The sequence below is a fragment of the Theropithecus gelada genome, chromosome 2 (genome assembly GCF_003255815.1).
Source record: "Theropithecus gelada isolate Dixy chromosome 2, Tgel_1.0, whole genome shotgun sequence".
NCBI lineage: Eukaryota > Metazoa > Chordata > Mammalia > Primates > Cercopithecidae > Theropithecus > Theropithecus gelada.
The window spans coordinates 35,753,947-35,768,906 of NC_037669.1; the positions used below are offsets into that span (position 1 = coordinate 35,753,947).

General features: G+C 40.2%; 1 protein-coding gene across 2 annotated transcripts in view; it reads right to left on the reverse strand.

Moving 5' to 3' along the window:
• Nucleotides 1–14,960, reverse strand: part of LSAMP (limbic system associated membrane protein) — a 653,298-nt gene that overhangs the window by 49,202 nt on the left and 589,136 nt on the right. For both annotated transcript variants that reach the window (XM_025377086.1, XM_025377085.1), the window contains exon 4: nucleotides 374–508. In XM_025377086.1, the coding sequence (XP_025232871.1) occupies nucleotides 374–508 (135 nt within the window). The remainder of the gene's footprint in view (nucleotides 1–373; nucleotides 509–14,960) is intronic.

The following is a 14,960-nucleotide window of genomic DNA, read 5'->3' on the forward strand; positions in this document are numbered from 1 at the left end:
GTTAAGATGGAAATTCCAGTTAAACCAGATACAAATTGCTGTTTTTTCTTAAGTAGTATGACCTTGATTTCCACGAAGACCAGCATAGTGACCGCCAGCAATGTTAGTGCTGTCTGATCATGTTTTCTTAATCCTGCAGTGTGAGTAAAAAAGGGTATTGTTAATTGTTTTATGGATTACATTTAGAGTAGATTTATCAAATTCAAAGGCCAAGTCCTGCCCTTGGATGTGTTCAATGTATAAATGTGCATTCCTGGCCAGAGGAGCATCTGCTTGAAGTACAATGCTCTTTTGCTAATGGAGTCTTTAGAGCTCACTGGAGGTAGAGGTGCACCCTGGGCACCTAGTACCTGCTGGCTCCTGCTGTACTCACAGTTCACAGTGACCTTGACTTGTTTGACATCCGCTGAGGAGACCTCGTTGGCAGCTTTGCACTCATATTTGCCTGACTGCTCCCTGGTGATGCCGAGGATCTCCAGGTATTCTTCTTCTCCTTCAAATTCCCTTCCTGAAAAACAGAGGTTTTCATGATTCTTTTTTAAAGTCTGAAATAGGCAGCAGATCCTCTCATTATTCTTTTTAAAAGCAATAAATCCATATTTCTTTTCAATGATTTGACAATGTACTTTGTCTGACATCAGATTCCACAGAAGCAGACCTCAAGATAAAAAGTCTTGTGAAAGTGATTGAGTAGAAAATGCTCTCAGGAAAAACCAGAAAGAAAATGGGAAAATGGGACTTGGAAGAGAAAGAAGTCAAGCAAGGGTGCGATGTCAAGCTAAGTCCCACAGAGAGCAACTGTGGCTCAGTCTTTCAGGGAGGCCTGGGGACAGCTCATGTCCCACTTCAAAATGATTCTGATCATGAGGCTGGGAGCTGGGGTGTTTATAGGTGCAGGCACTCACCAGTCACTGGTTAAGGGTTTGGAACAAAGTGGGAGCTGGCAGGAGGTACATGCAAATCATAAAGTGCTCTGAGGGGCTATGGCACCAACATCATCTGTCACACCACGTTGCAAAGCACTCTTTTTTTGTTGTGCAAGGCACTCTTTACACCAACGTTGTTATTAGACAAAGTGGCTTCCTTTTGAGAAGCCACCACTCTTCTCCAGATTCTGTTAAATTCTGTTCATAAGGATTGTATGCTAGACTGTCTTGACAGTTGTGTTCTATATCAAACTACATCATCATAGAGGCTTTTAGGCCATGGGCCAGATCCATGAGAATGTGCTGCTGATGGTGTGTTTGTGATGGACTGTGTCATCTGGGGTTTGGGGTAGGGAGTTAAATATCACTGGCTTAAAAGTTTGGATTAGGAATAGGGAGGTCCTGTTTGGAAAAATCTACATAGTTGAGTGTGTGCATTTTAGTAAAGTAATCTCAACTAAGGAAACCTTGTTTAAATTCCCCTATGTGGAGTATAATTGATTAAACTATTTTCTTCCTGAAGAGATGGAGAGAGAAATAAGGAAGAAGTGGAGGGGGAGAAAAATGAAAAGAAGAAAGAGAAGGTGATGAGGAAATGAGATTGGGCAGCAGGAAGCGCTTAGCCAGAGCTTGGCCAGAAAGGCCCAAGGACTTCAACTCTAGCTAAATTGAACCCCCTTACCCCCAAATTTCAAAACTCCACTGTTACACGAGTTAGGATAGAGCAGCTGGGAAGGGTGTTAAAGAACACAGTCCTGCAACCATGATGCTCCTGGTCACTCCACACTAAATGGTACCGGTCATTAGCTCTGCTCAAATGCCACAAGCTGTTTTCCTTTTCTGGAAAGTCCCCGATGACCAAATCAACATAACAGACAGTTAGCAAGGAGACAAATTTACTCTAAATATGTCAGTTAAACCTGTTAACTAGGCTCCCAACAGAACATGGGGCTTCTTTGCTAACATTCTATAACACAACTCTCTGGATATTCCAAGCTTCAAGTCTTCTCTCAATTGTCAATATCACTAGTTTTGAGGAAACTATACAATCTTGATTTAAAAAACAGGCAAGAGTAATATACCATTATTTGGTTCTGAAGTTCTGCACATTATCTAGCATATGCTTCTACTGAGAATTTTTTTTTTATAAGAGGTTAATTTTTTCCTGTCTACGTTTTTCTCTTCTTCCTTGCTAAAATTTAAAGCAAGTACTTAAATCTGATTTTACATGTTACAGAAGTAGAATGTAGTAGCGAAGAAAAAGTAATCTCAGAAAGGTAACTGGCCACTTTTCTGGATTAATTGGGCAGGATTTGGGATTGAAGGGGTAAAAAAGATCTTTCCTGCATATTGTTTCTATGGACTAAGTGTCATGCCAACTATTTGAAGCTAAGACTCTTCTAGCTGAACATAAATACCCTGAAGGCTAATGGCAACTTTGACAATTAGTTTTTTATTTAGCAGGCAGAAATAGGTGTAAGCTCATTGAAAACCTAGAATGCAGAGGTGGAATAGAAAGTAAGATAGCATTATTTATTTTGAGCATAATGGTAAATTGTAATGAGAAAATAGTTAATAGTAATTTTAGAATGTTTTAGTATTTCTTCCCATCTTGCATATCACCCACCCATAATCTTTTTTTTTTTTTTTTTTTTTGAGACGGAGTCTCGCTCTGTAGCCCAGGCTGGAGTGCAGTGGCCGGATCTCAGCTCACTGCAAGCTCCGCCTCCCGGGTTCATGCCATTCTCCGGCCTCAGCCTCCCAAGTAGCTGGGACTACAGGCGCCCGCCATCTCGCCCGGCTATTTTTTGTATTTCTTAGTAGAGACGGGGTTTCACTGTGTTCGCCAGGATGGTCTCGATCTCCTGACCTCGTGATCCGCCCATCTCGGCCTCCCAAAGTGCTGGGATTACAGGCTTGAGCCACCGCGCCCGGCCCATAATCTTAATCTTAGTTGGGGACAGAGCTGTCAGTAGAAGGAGAGAACAAGGATAATCTTAGAGATGGTTGGCAACACTGAATTCTTTCCAATTCCCATGAAATACCTAGAAATGGTGGATTATGGGTCCCTACTTTGCTTTTTGAATTTCTAAAACAAAAAGAAAAACAAAACAGTTGCAGGAGAGAGAAAGATTATTTTTAGCTGCACCAACTAAAGCCCTACTGATTCTGGAAGATGGCACCTATGAGAGTAAGTACTAAGATGAATGAGAGAAAATAAAACAATATTGATTGTGTTTGGGGCCTGGCATTCTTATGTTACCAATATAAATATTAATAATCTCATTTGTTCTTGATAAGCAGATAACAAAACATGTCCTTATCAGATAAACTTTCAATCTCATGTCTCTAGAATTTCCCCTAAACTACCTGAGGATAAAAGGAGAGTTTTCCCTTAAGAGACCCACATGGGAGGCAGAGACACTATTTTTGCTTCTCCTGTGATAGCTCTCCTCCTCTCCAATGGCAGCCTCTGTCTCTAGCACACGATGTGCATAGCTGTCTCAATAAAGTGGGAGCAGGCTCAAGGTGCAAACCAACTACAGGCAGAGGAAACTGCACTGTATTCCATCATCCAACCAATCTCATCCAACAATTCTCTTGCTCCTTTCTTTCTTTTTCCCTGATGTGTCCGTTCTCATGAGAGTAAATTTTCTCCAGTTCTTTCAGTTCTGACTGGCTGCTCTCAACCCAAGCGTCCTGCCAGTATTTCTTTTCATTCTCTCAACCTTAAGAAGACTCTCAGGCCAGAAACTGAATTTAAAACATTGAGAGACATCCCTGGGCCCTCCCTCTTGTCATGCTTCCTTTCCCTATCCCCTGGATCCTCCAGTTGAAACTCTTGCATTCCCTGGCCCTTCCTGATTAGTCTGTTCTAGTCACACCCAGGAGACTTTTCCCATAATGCATTATCTCTATTGCTTCACTTGAGAATTTCTTACCAATTCACAGAAATGTAACAGGAAATGGGAGCTTTTCTGTTGCTGGAAAGCCAAAGCTCCAGATTGTAAGTGCCGCAGGGACCATGCCTTACTCATAATATCCTCATGAACTAGCACAGGGTTTGACTCAGATTAGTCACTCAATAAATGTTTGTTGAGTTAGCTCGCTACAGACTCAATGCTTGTGTTTCTCCAAAATTCATATGTTGAAACTTAATCCTCAAAGTGATGATGGTATTTGGAAGTATACCTCTTTGGAGGTGATTGGGTCAGGAAGATGGAGGCTTCATGAATGAGATTAGTGCACTTATAAAAGAAGCTGCAGGCTGGGTATGGTGACTTATGCCTGTAACCCTAGCACTTTGGGAGGCCGAGGCGGGTGGGTCACTTGAGGTCAAGAGTTCGAAACGAGCCTGGCCAACATGGTGAAACCTCGTTTCTACTAAAAATACAAAAAAATTAGCTGGGCGTGGTGGCATATGCCTGTGATCCCAGCTATTTGGGAGGCTGAGGCAGGAGAATTGCTTCAACCCAGGAGGCGCAGGTTGCAGTGAGCTGAGATTGAGCCACTGTACTCCAGCCTGGGCGACAGAGCAAGACTCCATCTCAAAAAAAAAAAAAAAAAAAAAAAAAAAAAAAAAAAAAAAAAAAAAAAAGAAAAAAGAAAAGAAAACAGAAACTCCAGAGTTCCTTCGCCTCTTCTGTCATGTAAGGACACAGAGAAAAGACAGCTGTCTCTGAATCAGGAATTGGGCCCTCATCACACAGCAAATTTGCTGGCACCTTGATCTTGGACTTCCCAAGCTCTGAAACTGCGAGAAATACATTTCAGTTGTTTATAAGCTATCCAGTCTATGGTATTTTTGTTATAGTAACCTGAATGGACTGAGCTAAATCCGAACTGAGTTAAGAAACTCAAAGAGATTCTAGAGTTATTGTCAGCACTTCATGTAGTTTAAGAGATAGAGCTAAGTACTGAAAAGTGGCTAAGTATTTCTGTCAGAGAAGTTGGCATAAAACTCCACTGCCTTTTAATGATCCTAATAGAGTTCTCTTTTACTGGGGAAGAAAGGGTGTGCTGAGTACTCTGTTGCTGAATGACTGCACGGGGGCATATCTGGCCATGTCCCAAGGAATTATCTGCCATGGCGAGTTATCGTTTTGGAAACCAACAGAAATCCCTGTGGACACAGGCACGATACAATCTCAGCAAGTGCCATTTCTTGTTTTAAGGCATGGAATATACCACCTGAATCTTGAGTCACAAAATTCTAAAATGCACTCAGATTCTCCTGTTCCTTTCTTTCCCTTTGTCCCCATGTGCCTGTCCCCAAGAGAGTAACGTTTCTCCATTTCTTTCAGTTCGCCCTGACTGGCTACTCTCAACCCCAGGGTCCTGCCAATATTGTCTTTTATTCTCTCAACCTTAAAAAGACCCTCAGGCCAGAAACAGACACAAAACCTACTGTTTAAGTTCTCTAGACGGGTTCTATGGCCACAATTTGGGTCGTTCTCTTGTTCCTACTATTTTTTGTCCTTACAGAAATGTTTACTTGAAATGCAAATTTCAGTATTTTGGTATTTTAAACATCTCAACCAATTTCCACAAGCCTGCTCACATCGCTGAGTGTTATATTTATTCTGGGATCTAATGTTTAGTTTAAATCTCCCTTTGCTTAATGTGTTTTTGTGTCTCCTGGCAATATTCAGCTACCAGGCTAAATAACTTCTCATCCTCCTCAGTGTATGCACCTTTTAAACTCTTGCACATAATTAGCATATCCCTTCTTAGTCACTGTTTACTGAAGTTGTACATATTAGTTCTTTTAATATTTCTTCATAAGTCAGAAAGAAGGGCCTGGAGCTAATGGCAAGAGAAAAGTGTTCTCTCCTATGTTCCCCAATGTGGAGGCAAATCAGCCAGGAATAACACCAATTAAAGTAAGCCAGGTGCTGCCTTCTGAGTACAGTGCCTTCAGAGTCCCATACTTTAGTGAACCCTGAAGTTCCTATGCAAAATGTTGACTTATTTAGATTTATAAGGTCAACCAAGCATTTGTAACAAGGAGCCATTTGAAATTAAATGTATTTCCATGGTGCTGCTTTCTCTCATTCCCTTTCTCTCCTCCCTCTCCCTCCTTCTATCCTCCCATCTCTCTTGCTGTCTCTCTCTCTCTGTCTCTGTCTCTCTGTCTCTCTCTCTCTCTCACACACACACATGCGCACACACGCACACACCCCGCCCCCCCACACAAATAACTAGTTATTTACATATAAGATTTTACTGTTAACTTTTCGGGAGCAGCACACACATTTCCTCATCCTCAAATATTTGCTTCCTAAACAGAGCAGTACTAGTCTCAAAAACTTCCCAGGACATGACAACCAGCCCCATATTTGTAATGAAAAACATTTTTTTAAGACTATTACTCCAATAATCATTATCGTACCTATCTTTCCTTATAGTTGAGATACAAAAAAAAAAACAATTTAGGAAACTTGCTAAATTCGAGCATTTCGTGACTTTAAAAATTTAGAATTCCAAGGAAAGTATGTTAGGAAATGAATGGATCATTTTTTCACTGTTCTGAGAAGACTTTTGTAAGTACAGCATCTCAGTAGATCAGTCTTTCACAGATGGGAAGAAGTGCTTGAAATGAGGTGGCTATTCCTTTTACTCATCTACGTTTGAATATTTACATGTAAGTGGCTATAAACACATTAGCTATAAACACAATCATACATACAGTTTAATGAAAAGCAAAGCACTGGAATTTATCTTGCAAGGTGTATATGTGTGCATATTTGTGTTTGTGTGGGTCTGTGATTGGAAACGTGAATGAAGTAGGTAAGCAAGAAAAGCAAGCTATGAACTTCTACCTGTGAAAATTAGAGGACAAAAGATCACGAATCAATGATGCCATTTGAAGTTTCCTGTGAGAACTTCAAATGCTGTACCATGTTTCTGTTCTTATAGTATATTTCATGTTTTCCTTTTCTTTTCCCCTAAGGACATGCTCACCTATTCCTGTTTTTGTTTTCTTCCCTGCTTTCCTGCACATCACGTTCTACACAAAAATGATAAGGAAAGGAAGACAGAAAGAAACACAAGAAATCTAGAAAAGATGCCTGCAGTAGGGTTCTGTTTGTATTTCCAGCCATGTTTCTCTCCAGATTCTTTGAAGTTTTTGCTTCTCGGCTTCACATTCCACCTGAGAGATTCCTTAGTGTTTGACAATGTTGCTGTCCAAAGGCTGAAACCACTTCTCATCCTCACTTTTCACCACTAAAAGGGAGGAGTGAAGAGTGGTAAATGATCCCTGATTGAAAGAAGGCAGGGAAGGGGTAGATGCAGTCATCAAAAGCAACAACCACAGGAGGATGAGACACAGGGAAGAACAAGGTATTGAAGGGGATGAAGAAAAAACAAAACAAAACAAAACGGAGCGATGTGATATAATGAGAATGATTTTAGGGAAGAGTTGGAGGAATGGAAATGAAAGCAGAGAGTTCTCTGAAGAAAGAGGCATATGACTATTAAGACATTTGAGCTGCATGCAAGGGAAGGGGTGGGTTACTCTGCTATAGAAATGTTCCCTATTTGAATAACAAGACACAACAGGGGGTGGATTATGCAAATTGGCCCCATGCCTTATGCAACCCCCAAGGATGTAGTTAGTACACAGAAACCAGTGACAAGAACAATGCCAGGGAAGATTCACAACTGGCTTTGGCTCTATGAATGAGCATGGGCCAAACGAAAAAGAACACCCTGGGATTATTTTTCCTGGCATCCAGAGAGATCCAATTCATTATGATTTGCATTTTTGCTTTCACATATAAAAAATAAGCTAGCTGAAATAGTTTGAGCTCAGCTTCCAACCTGAGGCTGCCATGCATGCATCCTTTTTTCAGTCCTGGGCCATGACATTCTTTTATCGTATTTATACTAAGCCATTACCCCCTACTTGGTGTCAGTTTTTAGAAACTGCCCTGCCCTTCTAAATGTGATGCTTGAAGTCAGAATCCCCTATATTTAGTTCTCTGAAGGGAACTGTACTGAGAATAGCTATGGTTACATTGTAAGGCTTTACCACTGTAAAAACCACATTTGGTTTTGATCATCACTGTATCCTTTCCCTAGCGTGTAGCACAATGTCGTAACCTATTAAAAGTTTAAGAAATATTGTAGAGTGACTGTTGAATGAGCTACTGCTTAATAAACACTTGCTTGGCACTGTGCTGAGTGACTCAGATACATTATCTTATTTAATTCACAATAGTTTTAAGATTGCTTACATATGTGTAACACATAGGAACACAGGTTTAGATTGGACAAGAAACTTGCCCAAGCTTATAATCTTAGTAAGGAAGACATGAGCTTTGACCCAGGTCTGTGGACTTTTGGGACTCATGTTCCTAACTAAGCATGCCTACTTTTATCATTAGAATGCTGAAAGATGCTATAGTTGGCTGAATTCTTAGCTCTCAGAATCTGCTTTATTTCTTTCTTTCGAGTATAGAATGGGAGATTGAGAATAAGACATGTGAGAAATTTCCAAAGCAATGCAGCTCAATTATTGATAAAGAAGGTAAAAAGACAGGCTTCATTTTTTATGAGGTTTGCCCACTTCACTTAACTTCCTTATTGAAAAGATCAAATGAACCAATAAATGAGGGGAAAATAGTTGGTCTTTAAAAATTTAGCCTCTTAACCATTTATTTTTAGGAGTCCCTCCATTAGCAATAAAAACCTATTGGTACAGCAACCAGCAAAGGAGCCACATGGACAGTGTAGAGTAGACTTAGTAGTAGAGAAGATTTCTTGGGAGAAATAAGTTTTCAGGAACTTAAGAAATGCAAGTGGAGAAAAAATTAGAGCTGGCAAATTGTAAAAGGGTGTGGAAATCTGATAAACTTGACTAAACTGAAGTCTCTGAGCAGGAAAAATGAGCACAGTGATGTATGAAGACATGCACTGGGATGTGAGGGGTGGTATGAGGACTCTGGGTTTGCTATGTTAGGTACTGCTACATCCTCTTTAAGCCTTCCAGCACCCACAGGGTACTGAGTACAATGGCATTATTCTGTAATTTGTTTTCTTCCTTTTTTCCTCCCTCCTCCCCTCCTCCTATCCCTTCCTCTTTCCTCCCCTCCTTACCTCCCTCCCTCCCTCCCTCCTTCTCTCCCTCCCTCCCTCCACACCATATAGGAAACATGATGTGTAAGCATAAAATCCTATGAAAATTCTATTTGTTTGAAGTCCTTTATACACCAACACTATTTACTCTCAGTGCCTGTTTCTTAACATTGAGTACTAACATGTATTTTGATGAACCTTCCTGTGAATTACTGTGAAAGTGGAGATGGGCTCTTCAAGAATTTCAAAAGAATTGTGATCAACCTTGTTTAACTGAAGTGGCTGCCTGGGGAATGATGTTGAGAAGGATTCTGAGGTGGTGTCTGGGCTCAGTGGGAGAGAGTGGCACTGTCCCCTTGGAGGGCAGGGGAAGGAATGTGGACCCTGTACACAGACCCTCACCTGCCCTGAATTTCCTGCAGTCCACTTGGTTTTTTTCAGGTATAAAGAAATGTATTCTAAATGCAGTATGTAGGTTGGAAGCTAATGACTTCCTAAGTGCGAATGCAGGTGGAATCACTTGGCGAATTAGGAGGGGGTACTTATTTTGGAGTGAAGATAATGAGTTTCATTCTTGATATGGTTGGTATTAGGTTTTCCTGGGGCATACTGTGGAGTACATTCTATAGGTACTTGGAAATATGGGGTTGGTAAGAGATTTGAGCTAACTGTGGATTTAAATTTGTAATCTACACATGGGTTGTAATTCAAATCACTGGAGCAGGGGCTGCAGAGCGTTTGTAGGATGTAGCTCATAAAGCCAGCACCCACTCTCCTACTTCATTTTTATGACCTTAGGGGTGTGGGGAAGAAGAGGCAAAACTGAAAACAAAGGATTAAAAAAGCCCCAAATACTTAAAGAGTCCTTTGGGAATAAAATGGAAGTAAAGATTCCTGCAGATGTTAACTGTTTTTTAGGCTTTTTCCTAAAACGTGGGGGCAGGGGGTTGGTTGGCGGGGGTTGGTTGGCAGAGCCAAAGATTACAATTGCTGGACAGAGTCAGCAACAAGCAAGATCACTCACCATTGTCATCAGAACTGTGGGGGTATTACCAGACCTGTTATTAGTAACTCTGCCATGGCTCAGGATTAAATATCAAGAGAGATGAGAGCAGCAGTTGCTGTTTTTAAGAGTCACATAAATCAATTGGCATTTAGTAAGTGAATGTGTTAAACTCAGCAGGGTGATTGCACTATGGAAGGATTGCTAGGCAGAGTTTTGAAGCTGCCACAGAAGCCTTTGAAATGTAATTAAAACAAAGCAGACAATAACACCATCTAGTCCTTCACCCTTTCTTAACAGACCCTCATGTTGCAATGACCTCATATGGGTTCACACTAAAATCACAGATCTACTTCTTCAGCTAGGCCCAGTGCTGAATGAGCTATTTGATCCAATTTGGAGAACTGTTCTTACTTAAAGTCAATACATAAGTAATGAAGAGAAAAGAAGGGTAAGGAGTGGGAGTAGGGCAGAAGAGGAAAAGGTTTAAGTATGAACTAAAGTGATGTTCTTGGAATGTTTCCATTTAACATAAGGTAGGCATCTCAGGGGTCAAAACAAATTATTAGTAAAGGGTCCAGCCATTGGCTTCTTCATTTTGACCAAAAGGTACAAGCTAAAAATTACTCCATCAACATTCATTTTGGGTTGCAGGCCTCTGCTTACCATCACCCCTCAATCTGGGCTCAGGATTTTTAGCCTTTCTGTAAAGGAGATGGGTCACAGTGGGAGTGGGGGTCCCAGCTGCAGTATCAGGAGTGCAGGTAGAGGTAGAGTGGGAGAGAAAAGAAGAGAGAACTTGCCTGTTCTTGAAAGCAGTCCCTCTCCCAGGCTGGGCCCATGCGCTCCTAGAAGGCTATGAGGCCACTGGGCCAAAGCTTAATAGGAAAACAGCAGCGATTTGTCTCCACTGCTATTTATGTTTCAAGTGCTCGACAGGCTGTCAGTGCAAGTGAGGGTCGCTAAATTTACTGCCTTTCAGATCACTGCTACAGTCCCGGACTTGACAAGTCACTTCATTTAAAAAGCGCAGCATGAGGGTGTTTCCTCCACTCCTTTTTAAATAAAAACAAAGGGAGAAGAAAAGTCCACCTCAGAAGTTTAAATGGTTGAAATAAAGAAAGTCCACAAGACTGTCTTATCCTGAGGGGTGGACATCAGAGGGACAGTGCTACTTTCACACACTCACCTCTAATTAAAATGGCAAGTGAGGGAGAGGGATGACCCCAAGGTTCTTGGTTCGACTGATCTGTGTACTGGATGATATTTTTATGGGTGGTTGGGGGTGATGGGGGGGCGGGTAATAGTATGAGTTTTTGTATCTATTGAATTGGAATGCTTAAAGGACATTCAAATGGAGATTCCTTCTAAACAATGGGATACAAATAAAGGATAAAAATACTTATTCATATACAACACATTTGCATATATATGTGTGTATGTGTGTATATATATTACCTATATACATATATATAATATATATAATGTTTACATAATGTTAACAATCTTGCTTCTGGGTTGTGGGACCAGGAGGCCCAGAAGTGTGTGGTCAGGGAATTTCTCTTTATTTGATGCCTTCCTATCCTGCTTGAATTTTTGACATAGATTATATATATATCACTTTTATAATGCAATATTTTGAAAGGAAACTGAATTTAATAATTTCAGTGTTGGGGAAATACATACCTATCCTTTTGACTGTAACCTAAGGGCGGGTTTCTCAGAATGAAAAAGAAAATCTGTATGACTTTTCTATTTCTGGCATAAGGGAAAAAGAAGGATTAGGAAAATTAGACACCAATTCTGAATGACAGGAGGAATAGTAAGCAAGCTGACATTATATAAAATCAGAACAATTTTCTAATTAGACGGACAAAAATTTTCAGCGACTATCCATGGGCATCGTGTGTTGCAACCTACCTCCTTATTGTTCAACTGTGTCTATTAAAGAATTGTAACCACAGATCCAGTCCACTTGGCCCCCAAAGCAGTGAGACTTGGGCCTGGCCAATTGTTAGAAGCACTTTGCTCATGATTGACAGGTGTCTGGACTTAAGAGTGCTGACTCTGAAGGTGGCAGGTAGCTGTATGTGCACTCAAATGAATTTTCCTTACTATTCTCCACTCCATGGTACTAGTTTGTCTGATTGCTCTTTGATCCTTGTTACTGGCAGTCAGATTGCACTCCAGTTCCCAGCTTGCACTAAAGTTGAACTAAATTAAAAATTGGACCCATCATTTAGTTGTCACCATCACTTTTCCTACAGGGCTGAACCCTTTTCGCTGTATTTTATAGCTGACTAATAGCTTACTTGCATTGGTGCAGAATCATTCCCAAGAAATATCTGTGCTTTGGTATTATCCCTTTGGATCTGAGTATTCTGAGAACAAGCCCAACCTGAGTTTCCCTAATTATATGAACTATAAATCTTACAGGAAAGGGGAAAAGTTCTGAGGTGGAGGTAGAAAGAACTCATCCTTTGTTTTAACTCAAGTCTTTTAAACTCCCTCAGCCCAGGAAACAGCTTATTTTCCTTTCTCACTGGGAACTTCTAAGTTCCCTAGTGTCCTAATACCGCCCCCTGATTCTACCAGCCTAAAGAGTGTGAACCGCAAAATGATTTTCATGAAAGTGTACGATTCATAGAGTGCACATGGAGAATTTTCATGGATAGAGGGAGCTAACTAATACCTGCCATACAAAGTGTCAGGTTGTGCAGTATTTTTCTATTATATATAGCACAGAACTTAGGATCTCAAACAAGCACTTAAATGTACTCAATCATTTGTTTATATGAGAGAAAAACATTATTGTGCAACATCTTAGCCCTTTGTTGAAGCTATTTCATTTTATTCTTGGGGGTTGACCAGAAGATTGACCCCCTCGCCTCCTGTACCTATCACATGAGACCTCATGCAACCACGCAGAATAACTGTCTAGAGATCACTTGCTAATGGATGTCAATGTACAACCTATCAAATGGTTGTTTAAGACACCTAATAATTGCAAGGCATATCTATTTGGTATGCTACTACCAGTTTATTCAAGTCTTTGGATTCTATCCAAGAATCACATATTTAGAAAGCAAACCATTTTGACCATAATTATTTCAGTACTTCCTAGAAATGGCTTTACTAAAGTGAGACCATGGGCTTTTCTATAAAGACTATTTAAAAATTACCCCTTTGAACACATTTCCTATGCATTTCATAAATTTCAGTCAAACATATTGTCTAACATATTACTCAATATTCTTTATAAAAGGATCTTTTTAGTTTCCAGAAAATATGTCTCTGTAGATGCCTTTTTCAACTCTTGCTACTATTTTGAAATAAAAAATAAACTATGTGAATCTATTTATTTTCCCTTTTGCTTTCATGTTTAAAAATTATACAAATATAGTATCCAGGTGTGGTGATCAGCTTGTCTCAGATTCTGATCAGCATCTGTATAGGTGTTTCTCAAACTGTGATCCCTGGACCACCTATAAGATAATCACACTGGAAACTGCTAATACATGCAGATCACTGGGCTCTTTCACAGACTTACTGAAACAGAATTTCTTGGGATGAGGCTCAGGAATCCATTAATTTACAAAATCTACCAGGTGATAATTCAGAACCCCTACATTTGGTAAGCATCCTTCTGATCTTACTAGTTTGGCATTCAGAAATATATACCTTTTCTTTTCTCAAGGGAGTTAGGTTAACTCCAGACACAGAAATCAGCTTGACCCAGGATCAGGGATCAATCCAGTATTTAGGTCAGGAAATATTGAAGGAGACACGTTAAATTACGAGGAGAATCAACATTCTGTCTTGAACTCAATTCCCATTTCTGAACTTACAATTCAGTTTCCATTTGTTGGGTAGCCCTTCATGTCATGTGGATTGTTTACATCTGCTAGTTTATCTATACAGGCTTCTTCTTTTCTCTCTGTGTGTCTCTTGTTAACCAATGAAGGAAGTGAAGTTTAGAAATGTTAAGGCACTTTCCCAACATTACACAGACAGTAAATGGCAGAGCTAAGATGCCTGTGTGACTCCAGTGTTTTCATCAATTATAACATATTTGTAAAGTCCTCTGTTCTTGTGATTGATCCTCATTTGCCTACCAGTTCTAGACACTAGATTCATGACAAAATCCAATGCTGACTGCCTTCTGGCCTGCCTGGAACTCCACAAAAGCCTGGATCTCAACTCCCAATTGTGGGTTACCCTTTTCTTTTCTCTGTCCTACAGTGCTCAGTGTTGCCTGGTCTAATCACTAGATTTCCTTACTGTAAAAATCACTGAGAATAGGTCATTTACAGCCAAAGTTGAACAAGAAAACGTACACTACCTTTCTTGGCTTCATTATGCATGGATTTTGTTACAAAAGCACCTTTGATGGGTGGATAAGCTGTTGGTGAACTTGGAGAATGACAGATGGAGGGCTATTGACCTTCTCAAGTGTTGGAAGATCATTAAGAGTAAGTTAATCTGTAAATAGGTGAGAGTTTCTTTGCATCATGCTGTGAAGAATTCTGAGCTCTCTTACCCCACATTCAAGTCTTGGTTTGCAAAGTTACATTCAAATAACATGTGGCCAACCTGAGGTGCAGTAAAGGGAAGGTGATGTAAAGTGAGCAGAATTGACAGGTTGCCAAGCAGGATAAATTGCCTCAAAGATATCAAACTTTAAAGCTTAATTATTTTCCCATTAAGACTCCTTTTGCAATGCAAATATTAATGCAAGTGGTTATACCTTTTATCAGCTAACATCTTAATTCTCAATTAACACCTAAGGGATTTCGCAGCCTGCAGGCAATCAGGATTGGTACTTGTGGGAATAGGTTCTGTGGAATTGGAAAAAGACTAGAATGAAAGAAAAGGATGCTGCTAGGGGAAGAGAGGGGTTACAAATTCAGATGTCACATTTTGCACAATGCTGGCTTCATGTATCTAAC